Source organism: Myotis lucifugus, unplaced genomic scaffold (genome assembly GCF_000147115.1).
Source record: "Myotis lucifugus unplaced genomic scaffold, Myoluc2.0 scaffold_63, whole genome shotgun sequence".
NCBI lineage: Eukaryota > Metazoa > Chordata > Mammalia > Chiroptera > Vespertilionidae > Myotis > Myotis lucifugus.
Genome location: NW_005871111.1, coordinates 1,660,171 through 1,679,086, shown reverse-complemented (window position 1 = coordinate 1,679,086; position 18,916 = coordinate 1,660,171). Strand labels below are relative to the sequence as shown.

Genomic DNA, 18,916 nt, shown 5'->3' with positions numbered 1-18,916 from the left:
ATATGTGAGTGAATTCATCCACATAAACTCACTTATTTAGATGTTTTCATAAATTGGGTTTTTTTTGAAGCAGACAGACTGAGTTTGGGGTATAAGATGTTTGTTAGGGATTAATACTAGTGAAAGGAATGGGGATGAAGCATAATTTAGCAGAGAAAGAAATCAAACTGTTACAGAATTATCTCCCAAAATTCAGGTTTGTGTACCCAATCCACTAGTAGGCCCAAACAGTGAGACACCAGTGCTCAGAGACAGAAAGATTTATTTGATTGGGAGGATGGGAGAGCAGCTCTCTCAAATCCATCTCTCTCAAAAAGCAAAAGTAGGCAGTTTTTATGTAAGTAGGGAATGGGGTTAGTTCCAGGAACTGAGAGAGAAGACCATGTTTATTTAGTCACAGATAACGCTTTTTCGTATCAGACTTCTTGGAATCAGTAGCGGGTCGCAGCTACCCTGAAGATATTCTTTTCTTTTACAAAACAAACTCATAGATTCTTCTCGAGACCCTGAAGTTATCTCCTCCTGCTTGACAAAGAAACAGTACATCAGCACCACAAAATTATATAGTGAGGACAAGTGGTGCAGCATTGAAGGACCAAGATTCTGCAAAATATCTCATAATGGTGTGTCAGTGATATTATCTTTAAAAGGCAGAAAGTTGACGTGATTCTCGCCACTAGGCTATCATTGGTTTGGGATTCAACTAGCTATATTTTTCAATTATCTCAAGCTAAGTATACTTTTAGACATTTCTCCTGGAACTTCATGTACAGTCAGAATATGACTCACATACTTTCTTAATCTTTGAGTAGAAGCTACCTGACAACCAAAGGAATTAAAACATTTAGTTAAAGCTTATACCTATAGCCCTAGCCAGTTTGACTCAGTAGATAGAGTGTCGGCCTGCGGACCAAAGGGTCCTGGATTCGATTCTGGTCAAGGGCACATACATTGGTTCAGGCTCCTCCCTGATCCGGGCCCTGGTCAGGGCTCGTGCAGGAGGCAACAATCGATGTGTTTCTCTTACATCGATGTTTCTCACTTTCTTTTCCTCTCTCTCCCACTCTCCCTAAAAATTAATGGAAAAATATCCTTGGGTGAGGATTAATAAAAAATAAAAAGCTTATACCTGTATCCTAATTTAGTTGTAGCTGCCAAAAATACTAGGGGTATTAAAATCACAAAGGCTCTGTTATAAAACTGCAGTGCAAGCCTGACAGAGCCCTGCTACCTCTCTTGTATCCAGAAAACCCAAAGGAAACTAGATGGATGTTTATAGGCACTTGACTTCAACAGCTAGTAGTTTCTCTAAAGATGAAAAGGGGCTATCATAGCAATTATTATGTATCCTGTCATACAAATTGAGATTAAGGGATTTTGTGTTTTAGTATCAAAGATGCCTAGATTTTTCCCTCCTAGTGAAACATCCTTTCTGCTGTATAATTCCTGAGGCAAACTGCTTCCTTAAGCTCTTAATGTCTGAAGTCAAAGTCGATTTTAACTCTTCTTAATTTTATTTTTGAGATATTTAATTCCTTAATGTAATTCTGTAGGCTAGATCAGTGTCAGATGCGTGATAAAAGAAAAAATTAAACTTCACTTAGAAAGATTGGAAAACATCAGAGAGCACCCACAACTTTTCACTTTTCTTTTGCAAAACATCGTATTTCCACACACTCTTTTACCTGGCTAGGACACACTTCTTCCTGTAATGGATGAAGTTTTGCTTTCTTTGCCCAACTTCTTCCAAAGATGTAGCTACACAGATACAAATAAAGCACAGGTGCAGTTCTAAAATCTTTAATGAAACACACTTGTTTACCCCTAACTCCCTGCTGAACATCACATTCAGCAAAGACATTCACAGAATTTCTTTCATTATCTTGTTCCCCACCTTGTCATCTAACTACAGTGCATAATTTTCAGATTCTAATATATGACAGAGACATCACTTTTTCGGGGGTGGGGCAGAGGAATTTTATATAGTTATTAGGAAAATGATTTCTGCATGGAGAATTCTGAAATCTATTGTTCTTCTAAGAAACCTCACATAGATGATCTGGAATTATGGATTAGGGGATGAAGTTGAGGACCTTCTTGCTTTGGACTATATCTTACGGATTGCTATTTTGCAGTATTAAAAACTTTTTAAAAACTCAGTAAGTACACCATAAAATTATAGTGATTTTTTTAGAGATAGTATTTTGTCTGAGAAACAGTTTTACCCATATTTGAAATTTCCCTGGAAACCAATAGCCTTGACTATGAACATTTCCCGCACACTCAGCAAAGAGTACATAATACAGTTTGGGGCAAACATAGATGTACAGTTGTTCGTATGGGAAATAACACAATAATTAATAAATAATAATTCAAGAATAAACTGTTTCGCATATTCACAACTCTAAATCTACTTTTGCCCCACCCTGTATATTATTTGGACTTAGTTGCTTTTTTTTTCTTCCATTCAGAGTATCATATTAAAACATTATCTTACTCATATGTTGAATCTAATGAACAAAATAAACTGGTGAACAAAATAGATCTAGAAACATAAAAGCATGCAACAGACTGACAAATTTCAGAGGGAAGATGGGATTGGGGGGTAGGGGGAGTGATTAACCGGGGAACTTATATGCATATATGCATAGCCCATGAATATAAACAATAGAGTGGTGAAGGCCTGGGAAGGGAGGGTGCAGGGTGGAGGGGGTCAATGGGGAAAACAAACAAAGGGGACATCTGTAATACTTTCAACAATAAAGATAAAACAAACCAGAAAAAGGAATAAAGAAAAAAAACAGATGGGAGGGGGGGACAACAAATGGAAACTTTTAGTTTGAGAAAAAAGAAATTGAAAGTATAGTTCATCATAATTTCCTATACCAAAAGTAAGAATAGTTACTTTCTCCAATCTATGTATATAAAAGCCAAGCGACCAGAACGACCGGTAGCTATGACATGCACTGAGACCCCAACCACCTGCAGCTCCTCCCCCCTGCCAGCCAACCATTTGTGGCCCCTCCCCCACCACCACCCCGGACCCCACCTGTGCACAAATTCGTGCACCGGGCCTCTAGTGTTAATAATAATGATCTGTCATAAACCCTAGGCGATAAATTACTCTAGGCAAAGTTTATCTCACTTTCAGATAATGCTCACATTCTACTTATTGTAATGTGTGTCTGGGATTTTTTTGTTGCACAGCTATAATAGTTTGTTCTACCTCACTCCAAAACAGAGTTCTGGATTTTCCACCAACGTACAGGACCAGAAGATTGCAAATATGTTTGAATTGTCTGTGCCTTTCCGCCAACAGCATTATTTGGCAGGACTTGTATTAACAGAGCTGGCTGTCATTTTAGACCCCGAGGCTGAAGGGTGAGTAGACCAATTTTTGCCTTGTAGAATATCAGCTTGATTTTGAATGATAGGACAGAAGTATCCCCCTTAAACTTCCTAAGAATCAAAAGATTAATCTTTCCCACTCTTCTACTTGAAAGGAATGCTTTTCTTTTTATTTCATCAGCTTGCTAAGTAACCAAGAGTAATTCCTTGAGTGGCAATAATATGTTCTATATTGATCACAGATTTGCTTTCTAGAAACTCTCATTATAGGAAGAAAGTTAAGACTGAAACAATACACTATGATTAAATGCTAATTTTGTAGTACATAGTTGTGTAGAAGAGTAACGTCTTTATTATAGCATTTGTAACATTGAATTATTACTTTGCTGTCTGTTCCTCTCTTACTAAAACAAGCTGTTTAAGAACAGAGACAATGTCTTAGATCCAACATGTAGAATAGCATATTGCAGGTCCTGCATAAGTGTATATTTAGTTACTGAGTGTGATTGAGTTTAGATAGGTTGAAGTCTGGAATTGGGAGCTGTTGAGAGATAAGGAATAGACAATCAGGTTTGGGAATCATTGGTGATACAGGAAATAGAAAGTGGGAACATAAAAAGCAAATGACGAGAAGAGGAGGAACTATTTGGAGAAAATACTGAGAAAAGAACATATAAGATGACAGTGTCAAGTAGAAATCTAGAGAATGAAATCTGACATATGTTCATTAGATGTGGTTTGTGACAGTATTTAAAAATATACTTTCTGAATAAAAATCTGGAAGCGAGAAGAATCTCCAGCTAGATTTCATAGGCAGCTATATAAAATGGCAGATAAGATCAAGGGCTCTGGCTACTTCATAAGACTACTTCATTTCAGATCCCAGCTTTTAAATCTGTATGATCTTAAGAGATAAAAGTTAATATTTATTGGCGGTCTCCCTCCCAGGAGCATACCTCTCCCTTTCCCTTCCCTACTCTCTCTCTCCCCCTCTCCTTCTCCCTCCCCCAGGCACAATAGCTTCCTCACTCCCAAGCTCCAAGGGCCCTTTCTTTACCTCCGTTAACTCATTCCTACTTGTAAGCCCATTTCTTCTAGGAATTAATTCTACCTCTGTAATTTACCCAATAAACGCTCTCTTGCAAAATTTTTTTTAAAGTTACTATTTACTGAGGAAGGCAATATACAAGGCACTGTATTAGGCATTTTGCATAAATTATAAAACTTAATTTCAGACCACCTTAGGTAGGTTATTACCCTCATCCATAGATAAGGAAACAGAAGTTAAGTATCTTCAAAAAATCATTTAGCTATTAAATGATGAAGCTAGTAAGTACCATATCATGAATGTTCAAATACTGTTAGTTACAAACAAAGGAAGTAAATAGTAGGAAGTAAGTGGAAATACTTGGTATAGACTTAAAACATTCAGGAAGTTTATTACTGGGACATCATGTAATAGTTTATTACTAAGTGAAATACTGTGTAAGTTAGAGGAAACTAATTTCAAGTGAACATATATTTTCCAGGTAGGAAAGAAAAATAAAGGGTAGGCTATTGAAGAAAGATTGGGTTTATTGAATATATGGGGAAATTACTTTCTGAGAGAAGATACAGCTTTTTCTGAAACAAAGGAAAGATGATCCTATAGCTATATAGATGGAGATGTGTTAAAAGATGTGACCAGCCTGGCCGGTGTGGTTCAGTGGTTGAGCATCAACCCATGAACCAAGAGGTCACGGTTCGATTCCTGGTCAGGCACATGCCCAGGTTGTAAGCTTGATTCCCGGTAGGAGACATGCAGGAGGCAGCCATTGAATGATTCTCTCTCATCATTGATGTTTCTATTCCCCTCCCTTTTCCTTCCTCCCTCTGAAATCAATAAAAACATATTTTTTTTAAAAAATGTTTCGACCAGAGCAAATTTGGAATGGCTTTCTTTCCTAAAAGAAAGAAGTTGAAGGTAAGGTCTTTTACTGATATTGATGGTGTAAGGCTTAAGGAGAGATAATGTAAACTGAAACTGGTACCAGGTACAGCATTAAGGGCCAGTTGAAGTTGTATGAATTTTCAATTCGAATGGTTTGCATAGTCAAAGCACCTTTAATTTAAGAAGAAAGGCAGAAGTATGAAGATGAGAGAGACCCTTGCTAGTTTATTAGCTCAGTTGAAACGCAGGTGACTGGGAGTCTAGAAAAGTTGTAAGGGCCCATATGAGGTATATGAGCAAGGAAGTTCCATTTAAATAGATGTCAAAGGCAACCCTAGCCTGTGAACTACATAATCCATTGCAGTGGTTCTCAACCTTCTGGCCCTTTAAATACAGTTCCTCATGTTGTGACCCAACCATAAAATTATTTTCGTTGCTACTTCATAACTGTAATGTTGCTTCTGTTATGAATCGTAATGTAAATATCTGATATGCAGGATGGTCTTAGGCGACCCCTGTGAAAGGGTTGTTCTACCGCCAAAGGGGTCCTGACCCACAGGTTGAGAACCGCTGCATTAGGTAGAGGATTTTTCTTCTGGAAAAAAGAAATAAAAGTTTACTTATGGTAAATGTGAAAAGATTTCATTTGATGAAATAAAAGTTACAGCTACTTGAAATGTAGCTGTAACTTTCTTTTTTTTTTTTTTGCTTTAAAATATAACCATACTGATCTTAACTTATTTAATATTAAAATGCACTAACAAGGAGTTAATGTAAAAATATTCAGGTTTACTCTTAAGTGAATTTATATAACATTTCTTCTTCCTCAATTTTTATTTATACAGAAAGACATTAATTTTAAAATAGAAGTGTTTTTATAGGAATAGATGCAAATATGTGGCAAAATTAAGAAGTTGAACAAGATTGATTCAGTACCATTGCTTACTGTTTGCTTTAAAGGTATTAACTAATATCTGTGACCTTACTGCTTCTTCTCCATCTTCTTTTTAAATAGACTGTTTGGATTGCATAAGAAAGTCATCAATATGGTACACAATTTACTCTCCAGTCATGACTCAGACCCACGGTACTCTGACCCCCAGATAAAGGCTCGGGTGGCCATGTTATATCTACCTCTGATTGGCATTATCATGGAAACTGTTCCTCAGCTGTATGATTTTACAGGTACTTAGTGTATGTGAGACAGATTTTAATGGCAAATCACAATATATAATAAAAGTGTTAGAAAGTTTCTCAAGAATAAAGATCTTATTTTAGGAAAAGAAATATAAAGAAAAGTACACTAACATAAGTAAACTGTAAATAATTATATTACTGAAAATCTTTTGACTTTGTGAGAGAATCCACTGCAAGGTTTCTGTAAGTAGTTCTTATGATGAAATTTTAAATAATGATTATATAGTAGTTCTATTCCTACTTGTTAGAAAATAGGGGTTTTGTGTACTTAGTGTTCCTCTAAAAAATACACAAGAAAGCTGAAAGCTGTCTACTACCCTCAGTATCAATTTTATTCATATAAATATAATTTAAATTAATCTTCATCTGAATATCATTAATTAGGTTTATTGCTAACATTGGGTTAATAAGATGAAGTTTTGTTGCTTTTTGAAAATTAGGACCTACAAAGTTTTATTGCTCTTGCTTTTCATATCAGAATTTACTTGAATTCCTTCACTTGCTCTAAAGAAAACACTGTAGGTTGCATTTAAACTAGCCATTAACTGGATAAAATACTTCCAGTTCAATCAAAACAAACATTTACTGAGTACCTAATGTGTATTAAGAACTGTTTATTAAGCTATTTAGAAGTTTTATGTATCTATTTATTTATTTTGGATTTTCTCTCCTCCCCCTACCCCCGCCCCAGAATCTCACAATCAACGAGGAAGACCAGTTTGTATAGCCACTGATGATTATGAAAGTGAGAGTGGAAGCATGATAAGCCAGACAGTTGCCATGGCAATTGCAGGAACATCAGTTCCTCAACTAACAAGGCCTGGCAGTTTTATTCTCACATCAACGGTAAAAACAACCCTCCTACAGAATTATTTTCTGGAAAGACAAATACTTACAAGGATGTGCCCTTAAATAACTAAAATTATTTGTTATATTAACTGATGCAGAAGTACTCTGAGCTTTATTTTGTGGAAATGTTAAGGTTCTGAGAATATTACCTATCTTTTACAAGTTACTTTAAAAAGTATTAATTATTGCAGGTTTATGGTATAAAGCTCTTTTCTGTCATTCAGAATTTTTGAAAGTTGCTTATTATATAGCCTATTTTTTTAATCCATTTTACTTTTTTCCTCTTTATTGAATTTATTAGGGTGACACTGGTTAACAAAAGTATACAACTTTCAGGTGCACAACACATCATCTGTTAACATTCTGAGAAATTTCTAAACTCTTTTTCACAGTGGCTGCACCATTTTACATTCTCACCAGCAATGAATAAAAGGTTCCTGTTTGTCCAAATCCTCACCTACACTTTTTTCTTATTTATAGCCACCTTAGTGGGTATGAAGTGGCATGTCATTGTGGTTTTGATTTGCATTTTCCTAATATCTACTAATGTAGAGCACCTTTTCATTTGCTTATTGGCACATCTTTTTGAACAACTACCTTATTTAGAGAAAAGTCCATTCAAATTCTTTGCCATTTAAAAATTGTGTTATTCTTTTTGTTACTGACTTAAAAGAGTTCTTTATATATTCTGAGTACAACTCCCTTATATATGATTTCAAATATTTTCTCTCATTCTGCGGCTTTTCACTTTTTTTATGGTGTCTTTTGAAATGCAAATTTTTAAAATTTTTATGAATTCTAATTTATCAAATTTTTCTTTTATTCCTTGTACTTTTTGTTTGTTTGTTAATCCTCATCCAAGGATATTTTTTCCATTGATTTTTTTTTTCCTTAGGAAAGGAGGGAAGGAAGGGGAGAGAGAAAGGGGGAAAGATAAATGTAGATGTGAGAAAGACATTGATTGGTTGCCTCCCGCACGTGTCTTAACTGGGGCCGGGGATCCAACCTGCAACCAGCTACATGCCCCTTGACCAGGAATCGAACCCGAGACCTTTGATGTGCGGGCCAACACTTAAACTACTGAGCAACACCAGCCAGGGCTATTCCTTGTACTTTTGATATTATACATAAAAAAGAATATATAAACTATATGTACAATTAAAGTAAAAGAAACAGCAGTATATGTACCACCCAGTTTCAGAAATAAAACATTGCAAATACTTTGGAAGTTCCTTTCTGCCCTCAATTCACTCCATCTCTCCCCTCAAAGTGACCACTATTCTCAATTTATTGACTTTTTAAAACTTTTCTTTATGTGAAATATACTGCACATGAAAAAGTACATGAAACATAAATGTACGAGTTAAAATATTATAAAATGAACACCTTTGTAGCCACCACTCAGGACAAACTATAGAACACTGACTGCCTTTTAGAAATATTTAGCATGTTTTTCTCCACCACAACTACTTACTAAGCTCCCATTAACCTGACTAATGAAATAATTGCTTAATTTTATTTATAGTTTTACCATCTACGTTTGCATCCCTAAAAATTATAGTGTAATTTTTACATTATGTCTTTAATATTTAAGCAAGTTACAAATTGTACTATAATTCACTGATTTTATTTCTGTACTAGAGGCCTGGTGCATGAATTCGTGCACGGGTGGGATCCCTAAGCTGGGCCGACGATCAGGGCCAATGGGGCCATCTCGCCCAGTCCCTATTGGGGCCTGCCGGCCAGGGGGAGGGAGTGGGGGAGATTGGCCGGCCATGGGAGGTTGGCTGTGGGAGCGCACTGACCACCAGGGGGCAGCTCATGCTTTGAGCATCTGCCCCCTCATGGTCAATACTCATCATAGCGACTGGTCGACTGGTCATTGGGTCATAATGGTCACTTAGGGTTTTATATATATGTTATATAATAAAAGGCTAATATGCAAATCGACCTAGGGGAGCAGGCCTAAGCCGGCAGGCGGACATCCCCCAAAGGGTCCCAGACTGCGAGAGGGCACAGGCTGAGCTGAGGGACCCCTCCCTCCCCCCCCCCCCCCAGTGCACAAATTTCATGCACCGGGCCCTCTAGTAGATGATATCCCATTACCTGAATATAGATCAGTTTATTTACCCATTCTGTTGATAGATGCTTGAATGGTTTCTGATCTTTTGTTATTGTAAATAGCAACCCTATATATTCTCTTATATGTATCCTGTATGCATGCCTATGCTATTATTTAGGGTACTTACTAGGAGTGGAATTTGCTGGGTCACAAAATAGTTTTTTCACCCATACTAGATATGCCAGGGTGTTTTCCGAAGAGTTCGTCTCAGTTTATACTTGCATCTTTGAGAGTTCCATTCATATGTTCACCATCACTTAGGATTTTCAGACTTTTCAACTTTTGTCAATCTGATAATTTATAGTTGTATTTCATTTCCCTGGTGTGTTCTGAGGGTACACACTCTTTCATATTTGTGTTGGCCATTTGAATTTTCTCTTTTAAAGTGTCTAGTTTTGTTCATTTTCCATTGGGTCCTCTGTCTTTGTGTGTGCTTTGCAGAAGTTTATATGTTCTGGATCAAGCCTGTTGTCAATTATAAATGGTTCTTATAATTTATGGGGCTTGGTTTTTCACACACTTAATAATAAATTTGGTGATTGGAATGTCTTATTTTAAAATCCTTAAATTTGTCAATCTTTTCCTAGTATTTTTTGTATTTTTTAATATTCCTATTCCAAAATTTTGAAGGTATTTTAAAAAATACGTTTTTATTGATTTTAGAGAAAGAGGGAGAGATAGAAACATCAATTACCAACATCAGCTGCCTCCTGCACGCCCTCTACCTGGGATTGAGCCAGCATCCCAGACATGTGCCCTGATCAGAATTGAACTAGTGACCTCTTGGTGCAAGGGATGACTCATGCTCAACCAACTAAGCCGTACCAACCAGGCTTTATGTTATTTTTTAAATGCTTGTTTTGTTCTTCCTTTTATGTATAACCCTAAAATCTGCTAGTACATGGAATTTATTTTTATAAACAGTAGAATTTGGGCACCCAAGTTTATTTATTTATTTTATATATCATATCAAATCATTTCATCATCATGTATTAAAAGATTATTTTTCCACCTTTCATCTACATGAACTGTAAAACTTTTTTTTTTTGCCATAAACTCTGTTTTGTATAATATTAGTATAGCTATGTTAGTTTTTTTTTCCCTAGACTATATATGGCATGAATTTTTTCACTTTTTAATTTCAGTGTTTTTGCTTATGTTTTCAATGTCTTTTATACATAGTGTGTAGTTAGATTTTGCCTTATATTTTTAAAATCTGGTATGTTCATCTTTGTCTTTCACTAGACTTCTTAATCCATTTGCATTTAGTATAATTAAAATTAATATATATATATATATATATAGCATTTTAATTTTACTTCATAGTCTCACCCACTATGTGTGAATTATATTTTTTTCTCATTCCACATTTTCCTCTAGTTTAGAAATTATTTCGTTTCTGTCTTTTTGTGATTATATTACAAATCATAGTATGCTTCCTTAAATTAAATGAGAGTCTAATGTAAATCATCGTTATATTCACTTTGGTTAATAGAAGGATCTTAAAACTAGTTGACTTTATTTACCATTCTCCCTACTCACATGCTATTTTATGTATTTTTAATTTTGAATATTATTAAACCTGATATTATATTAAAACAACCCATTGAGCCCAGCCGAAGTGACTCAGTGGTTGAGTGTCGACCTATGAACCAGGATGTCACAATTCAATTCCTGGTCAGGGCACATGCCCATGTTGCGGGCTTGATCCCCAGTAGGGGGCATGCAGGAGACAGCCAATCAGTGATTCTCTCTCATTGATGTTTATTTCTCTCTCCTTCGCCCTTTCTCTCTCTGAAAACAATAAAAACATATTTTTAAAAAAACAATCCATAGAGTTCTTAATTTGGTTACTGTGCAAGGTTTTTTGTTGTTGTTGTTTTGTGTGGGGTTTTTTTAGTTTTTCTAAATTCTATTTGTTTCTTTTATTTTTTGTCAAGTAACCTTTTCTTTATACTTTCAAGTTTCCTGTCAGATTTTTTTGGGGTATAATACTTTTAAAATATTATTCTTTTGTGGTTTTATTATTTGATAATTTCAGTATTTCAAGTCTTTGCATACCTGTTTCTGTTGTCTGTTTTGACAGTTCTCACTCATGATCTATTGCTTCCTGTGTACCTGATTCTTTGGCTGTATACTGGACTTTGTATTTGCAGTACTATTTATAGGTATAATAAGAGTCCTGTGATTGTGAATTCTTCCTACAGAGAAGTTTCATTGATTGCTAGTACCAGACCAGAAATATCTCCCCCCAACCCCCTTTTTTTAATGCCTTGGGAGAATGGGAAAAATAGTCCCTCAGTCATTCTTTGGAGGGCTTAATTCTCTTGTGGAAACTTGGTTGAGAAAGACTATTCTTGATACTAATCTCAGGTTGGTTTTATATGCAGCAAATTTATACTAATTTATCGTGTGCATTTTCTATCTGTCTATTTGAATGAACACATTGTTGCAATTTTAATTTAGGCAAATTGACCATCTTTTTTGTGGGTTTATAGTTTATGCTTTTTAGGTCTTATTTAAAAGTTCTGTTCTACCCCCAAGGTTATAAATATAATCTCTTATATTTCCTTGTAAAAGTTTTAAAATTTTGCCTTTTACATTTCTTTCTTTGTCTTGAATTTATTTTTTGTACAATGGTGCAAGGTAGGAATCTTATTTTTTTCTCTAGTGAATCTATCCACACTTATAAGTAATCTACCCACACTTATAATCCATCCATCCACACTGATCCATAACTCTGCTGTATATCAGATTTTCATATATACATAGGATTTTTTATTCTTTCTATTCTATTTCATTACATTATTTGTCTGCCATATGCCAATATCAACCTGTCTTAATTATTCTAACTAGTAAATTCTAAATTTATTAATTTAAAATAATTATTTCAACAGTTAAGTATGTTCAGCTTTCCTTTGTCTTTCGTCTCAACATCTATTCCATTGCTTTTTTGTTATTATATTTATTAATTAAATATGAGAATGTAATATAAAGGTAAAGAGAAAGTTTTGGCGTCTGGTTAACCTGTATGAAAATCCTGGCTTTACTTTTTCTTAGCATGTGATTTAGAGCAAATTAATTTCTAGCCTTTAGTATCCTTACCTATAAACTAGAAATAATAATAGTTAATACTGTCTCATAAAATTATTGTGAATTAAATAAGAAAAAGTTATCATACTGTCTAGCACATTTCAAATTTTGTTATGTTTAGTCATCATCATTTCACCATTGTCATTCTGTATCTTGTCTATAAAATTGAGATGATACTACCTGCTTGGTGATATTGTTAGAGAACTAAATGAAATAATGTATGTAAAGAGTTTGGCATGATGACTGGAATAGAATAAATATCCAATAAATGATACTATAAACAGGTTCTTATTCTTAGTTTTTTGTTAATATTTTACATACTTATACTAATGGAGATTGAAAAATTTAAATGGCACCTTAACTTTATATGCTGTATGTAAAAATGGTTTTTATTTATACAGTGTCTAAGACTTTTCTTTTTTGTCAGTGTCCCTGATAGGAAACAATGGTTCTCTAAACCTGATAAACTTTTTGTTATTACTTTCTATTCTTATACTTCTCTTATTTTTTGAGTCAGCTGTTTCTTTTTTCCCTTTACTTTCATCATGTTTGATATTATGTGGTAGATATGTTAGTTTTTAATAGTAAGATCTTTTAGTTTTTTGCTTTATAATTTCTATTAACATCTGCCCAAATTAAAACAATCTTCTATTGCCAGGAAAGATTCAATAAACTTCAAGACCTTAAGTCTAAATAAAGTTCGGTATGACTTATACAAGTATTATCTAAATCAGATGGTTCTTCTATAATATTGGGTTTATAAGTAATTTTGGTTTTTTGCTTTTAGAAGAAAACAATTGACAACTGCCCAAAGAGGAAATGGTCATTGATCAATCTGACTCATTCTACTGTTCTTGATTTTCAGAGTGGCAGGCAACACACTACCTTTTCAGCAGAATCAAGTCGGAGCCTTTTGATCTGCCTCCTTTGGGTTCTCAAGAATGCAGATGAGACAGTCCTACAAAAGTGGTTTACAGATCTCTCAGTCCTGCAGCTCAACCGGCTGTTAGATCTGCTTTACCTCTGTGTATCTTGCTTTGAATACAAAGTAAGTGATCATTATGCCATTGCAAAGAGGAACAAGAAAGGAAATTATATGGAAAAGAAGAATATTTTCTCAATGCTTCTTCTTTTCTAATGTTTAAATTTTAGGGAAAGAAAGTGTTTGAAAGAATGAATAGCTTGACCTTTAAGAAATCAAAAGACATGAGAGCTAAACTTGAAGAAGCTATTCTTGGAAGCATAGGTGCTAGGCAAGAAATGGTGCGCCGAAGCCGAGGACAGCTTGGTATGTACACAGTATCTTCTCCTTCTGGTGAGAATTTCTTCATTTTCCTTCAAGTTTATTTTATAGTGCTCATTGTTGCAAGTCTTCAATGACAGTTCTACCCTTTTAAAAAAAGGGTTTTAAATGTAACTGTGAATTAACCAAAATAACCATTTCTCTGCAGGAATTCAAGTTAAAAGCTCTGATTGAAGTAGGCTAAAACGTACTTTGTGATTTTCTCTGGATAGTCTCAGTTTATTCCTGTTGCCCTTGTGTGATTATTAATAGCTCTAGTTTTAGAGCCGTTTTAGGTTCACAGTAAAATTGAGCTGAAGGTACAAAGATTTTCTTGCCCGCACGTATGTATAGCCTCTCCCATTAACAGCATCATTAATGAACCTACACTGACACATCATAATCACAGAGTCTATATAGGGTTCACTCTTGGAGTCATAAATTCTATGTAGCATCTCCTTTTATTCTTAAAAGTTTCCTAGTTTGCACAATGAATTAATGTACCCTGTATCTAAGGCAAAGATATTGGCCATCAAACTCAAATATCAGGGAGAAGAAACAGTAGCTTTAGAGGCCTGATTCTAATCCCAGGTCTGCTAACCATTAGCCATATAACTTTGACCAAGTCACTTAATCTCCCCACTTTCCTTTTCCTCATTTACTTGTTATAGTTTGGAGAATTTAAAAGATAGTATAACTAACTGAGCTTATCATCTTTGTAGTGACCATGTGTGTAAACATTTCATAAATTCTAAAGTGACATGTAAATGATATTGTTGCTGTGAACTCCTTAAGGTCAGGGTATGGCTTAGTCATCTGTGTACATGACACATGCTAATAGTCCCATGTATATTTGTTGACTTAAAATATGACTATACATTTATAAGTATACTAGGGGCCCAGTGCACAAATTCGTGCACCTTGAAAGGAACTGTGGGCTGCGAGGCTGTGGTGGGCATAGGGGCAGGTCTCAGCCCATCTTCCACGCCCCACCTAACCCCTCCCACCGTGGCCCTCAGTCCCCTCTCTGCCAGCAGCCCCGTTCCTGCTGCTGCTGATCCCACAAGCTGGCGGCGCTGGCCCCACTCGCACCCACTGATGATGCGGAGCAATTGGGGCCAGCGCCAGCAGCAGGTGTGAGCAGGACTGGCACTGTCAGCGGGTGCAAGTGGCGGCTGCTGCCCCATTTGCCCCTCAGGAGCAGGGGGAGGTGGAAAAGCCCTCAGGGGTGATCGAGGCCAGCAGCCACCACTCACACCTGCTGACAGCGCCAAGAGATTGGGACTGGCGCCGGGCGCCAGCAGCAGGTGCAAGCAGTGGCTCCAGCGCTGGCAGCGGGTGCGAGCGGGGCTAGCGCCAGCAGCAGGTGCAAGCACCGGGCGGGACCGCAGTGTGCGGGAGCAAAGAATTTTCAGTAACCACCAGAGGCTCACCCCAATGACAGCTACCGGCACCCTGCCTTGGTCTGGCGCCCCCACTCACCTGCTCCACCATCCCACCGCGGCCAACACCTGCCATGTTCTGCGTGCGCCCCCTGGTGGTCAGCGCACATCATAGCAACCGGTTGTTTGGTTAGTGGTCAGCGCACATCATAGCGACCGGTTGTTTGGTTGTTCTGCCATTTGGTCTATTTGCATATTAGGGTTTTATATATATAGATTCTTTATTTATTGTTTTCCAAAATGCTGTTACCATGGTGATCATTTATTTAAGTGAACTTAAATATTCTTTATATGCTATGTATGTTTGGAATTTAATAATGAATGAGATAAAGTCTTTGCCTTTAATGGAATTAATAGAGCACCGATTTTTTCACTGTAGTTATATATAATTCAAAATGTACCTATGTATTTTCTTTTAACTCATTTATTATGTAAAACAATCTTCTAGAAAGGCATTAAAATTAACTTTTAAGTAGGTCATTTAATTATTACCAAAATCTAATGTATATTATCCTCATCTTTAAGATGAAGAAAATAAAACTCATAGAGATAAATAACTTGCCTTAGATCATAAACTAAGTGACAGAAGCAGGATCTTTTGACTTCCAATTTAGTGTTCTTCATATTATACTACAGCTCTTTCTGAAGTTTATTGTTGGAAAGGTGAAACTATTAACAATATGTTACAATTTATGAAATGTTTACACATTTCCTTTCTTGTTCCTCCAATTTGTGAAATGTTTACACAACTTTAGAATTGATGAAATGTTTACACATATGGTCACTACAGAGTTAGTTACACTACCTTTTAAATTCTCCAAACTATCACAAAAATATGTTACATTTTTAAACCTGTGGCCTTAAGACAGCTATCATTATTTGAATTAAGAACTGAAGCTCTGTTTGTGGAATTTAAAACAAATAGCCCTAGCCAGTTTGGCTCAGGGTATAGAGCGTTGACTTGCAGACTGAAGGGTCCTGGGTTCAATTTTGGTCAAGGTCACGTAACTCGGTTGCTGGCTCGAAACTAATGTTATATGTCAATTATATCTCAATAAAAAAAAAGAATTGAACTTCTTGTTTTTAAAAAATTAGGCCTTTGTAATTCTTATTTGCATTTTGACTTTTAAGCTAGGTTACCTAATGATAGACATTCTTAACTAAGGAGATAAAACAGTTTCATGAAAAAAGTTTATGATAAAAATGTAAATAGACTACACATGTATTTAGTTAACTATCTTAATATAGGCATATCATTCTTGTTTTCTTTTTTTAAATTTCTTAAAGATAGAAATTTTAAAATTAAAAAGAGGTAAGTAGAGAAGGAAAGAAAGAGACGGGAAGGGAGAGAAAGCAGAAGAACTATCCAGACATGTCCTTTATTGTGTGGCAAATTACATTTTTTCTCAGTATTTTTTAAATTAGTATTTGTACTCTGAATTTTGACTTTCATTTTTCTTTCCATCTTTCCAACCAATTTAAGGTCTCATGTTTTTCAAAAAGGAGCATTAGCTTCTCATTGAAAGCCTAAAATCATGGCATTCTATTGTTTAAGTATTTTTATATTTCTGCACAATTCCCAATGCCTTCTCCACTTCTGCTGGATTTGTATAAATCAGTTCTATTGCTACTGCCCCTTAAAAGAGTCTATGCGATTCAGTCCACCTTCCATCCTAGAAACCTCCTGGGAGAAAGCCCGTTTTTCTCTTGCTCTGCTTTCCGTTGTCCAAAAGAAGTAATTACTTCAGGAATTATCCTTATTTTCTTCCTTTATCAAACAAAAACTTATTGAGCACTGACAATGTGCCAGAAACTTTGTCAGCCTCAGACATTAAGTGCTGGATAAGTAAACAATCTTTGTTCTTAGTAGTTTATAGTCTTGTATTTGTAAGTGCTATGGAGAAAAGTAAAGCAGATTAAGAGGAAAAGAAGTTGGAGAGTTGGGAAAGGCCTTTCTGTGGAGGTAAGGAATGATTGGCCAGTGAAAATTTGGGACGAACAATCTGGCAGAAGGAAAAACAACCCTTAGACAGGTTCTAAATCAGGAGCATATATTCAGAATACAACACACACACACACACAATAAAAATATATATATATATATATATATATATATATATATATATATATATTATATGTATAATATACCTATATAACTGTAGTGGTGCAAGCAAGAGGAATAATGGTAGGAAATAAGGTTATATCATGTAGAGCCATAGAAGCCATGGTTAAGATTTTGAGAAAATCAGTATTAGAAAATGTGCTTATTTAAAAGGGTGTTGTTGTTATTGTTGTTTTTGTAATACATGTAGCAAACATATTTCTTCTGTAACTGTTATGAAAGCTTTGAATAAAAAGCACTATTGTCAGGTTTTTACATTGTTATTGAGGATAAAATGGCTGTGTATAAAATTATTAACATTGTGCAGTATTTCTTAAATGTTTGCAAGTATACACATAAGTGGTCCAGTTGAAATAACATTTTTAAAAATGGTTTTGAAATGTACTTGACAGAGAGAAGCCCATCTGGAAGTGCCTTTGGCAGTCAAGAAAATCTGAGGTGGAGAAAGGATATGACTCACTGGCGGCAAAACACTGAGAAGCTTGACAAGTAATATAACCTTCTATTTTATGTTAATGATAGGCTTGTTGAATTTCAGATGCAAGAGGAAAAATGACTAATTTTAATGTTATTTTATGTATATGTTAGGCATTCAAATCTTAGAAGAAAAAATTATTGTACTTAATTTTTAAATTGAAGATTTAAACAGATTTGGGGCAAGAATTTTTAATGTGGTACAGTAAAGCATAATGTTATATATTTTAAATGTTACCCCATTTTCCCCAGCAACCCGCCCCTTCGAAAGTTGCATTCTACAACTATTTTAGAATATATTTTGGGTGTCACACTTAACTAAATATTTCAAGCATTACCAAAAATTAGAAAACTATTATTTGCCCTCTTGGAGCCTAAAATACAATTAAAGGAAGACAAAACACTCTGAGTCTTCTGATTCTAGCATGGAGGCAAGCCAGGTAAAAAACAACCGAAAATGCACTACTGTGAGTCCAGGAGCCTAAAGGACTACACCGTCAGTGTAAAGAGAACTAGAAATGAACCCTTCTCACTGCCTAGGTGACTGCAGGTAAAATTGTGTGGCTTGAAACTTGGCATTGAATTAAGGGGCTAAATATTTTCTCTTGACAATTTGTAATTACAAGTTAGCCCTCAAGTAGCTTGACTGGCCCAAAAACTTTAGAATATGGTGACCAGCTCATTCAGGTTTGCCTAGTACTCCTAATTTTTAGCACTGAATGTTTCATATCCCAGGGAACCCCTCAGTCCTGTCCTAAAGCAAACCAAGATGATTGGTCACTCTATCCAAAACCATCTTCAGCCCAAGAGTTAGAGGATTCTTACAAATAAACTTCCAGAAATATTAGTTCACAGCAGTGAACTCATAAAACACAGAAAGCAAGGCCCTATGCAAGCCAGTAGAGAAAAAACAATAACAGCAGACTCAGTACCATATAGATGAGAGTCTGGAATTATCAGAAATTCTTAGTCTCTTTAGGCTGCTATAACAAAATACCATTTGCTGGGTCACTTATAAACCACAGAAATTTATTTCTCACAGTTCTGGGAGCTGGGA

The 18,916-nt window shown here is 35.6% G+C and overlaps 1 protein-coding gene across 5 annotated transcripts in view; it reads left to right on the top strand.

Annotated features, from left to right (window-relative positions):
* The window catches only part of DOCK7 (dedicator of cytokinesis 7), a 163,422-nt gene that overhangs the window by 102,765 nt on the left and 41,741 nt on the right, over positions 1-18,916 (top strand). For 3 of the 5 annotated variants that reach the window (XM_023754661.1, XM_023754663.1, XM_023754664.1), the window contains 6 exons: positions 3,242-3,381; positions 6,294-6,463; positions 7,167-7,321; positions 13,405-13,587; positions 13,692-13,854; positions 17,778-17,874. In XM_023754661.1, the coding sequence (XP_023610429.1) occupies positions 3,242-3,381; positions 6,294-6,463; positions 7,167-7,321; positions 13,405-13,587; positions 13,692-13,854; positions 17,778-17,874 (908 nt within the window). The remainder of the gene's footprint in view (positions 1-3,241; positions 3,382-6,293; positions 6,464-7,166; positions 7,322-13,404; positions 13,588-13,691; positions 13,855-17,777; positions 17,875-18,916) is intronic. The other 2 variants (XM_023754662.1, XM_023754665.1) reach the window with 1 other exon arrangement.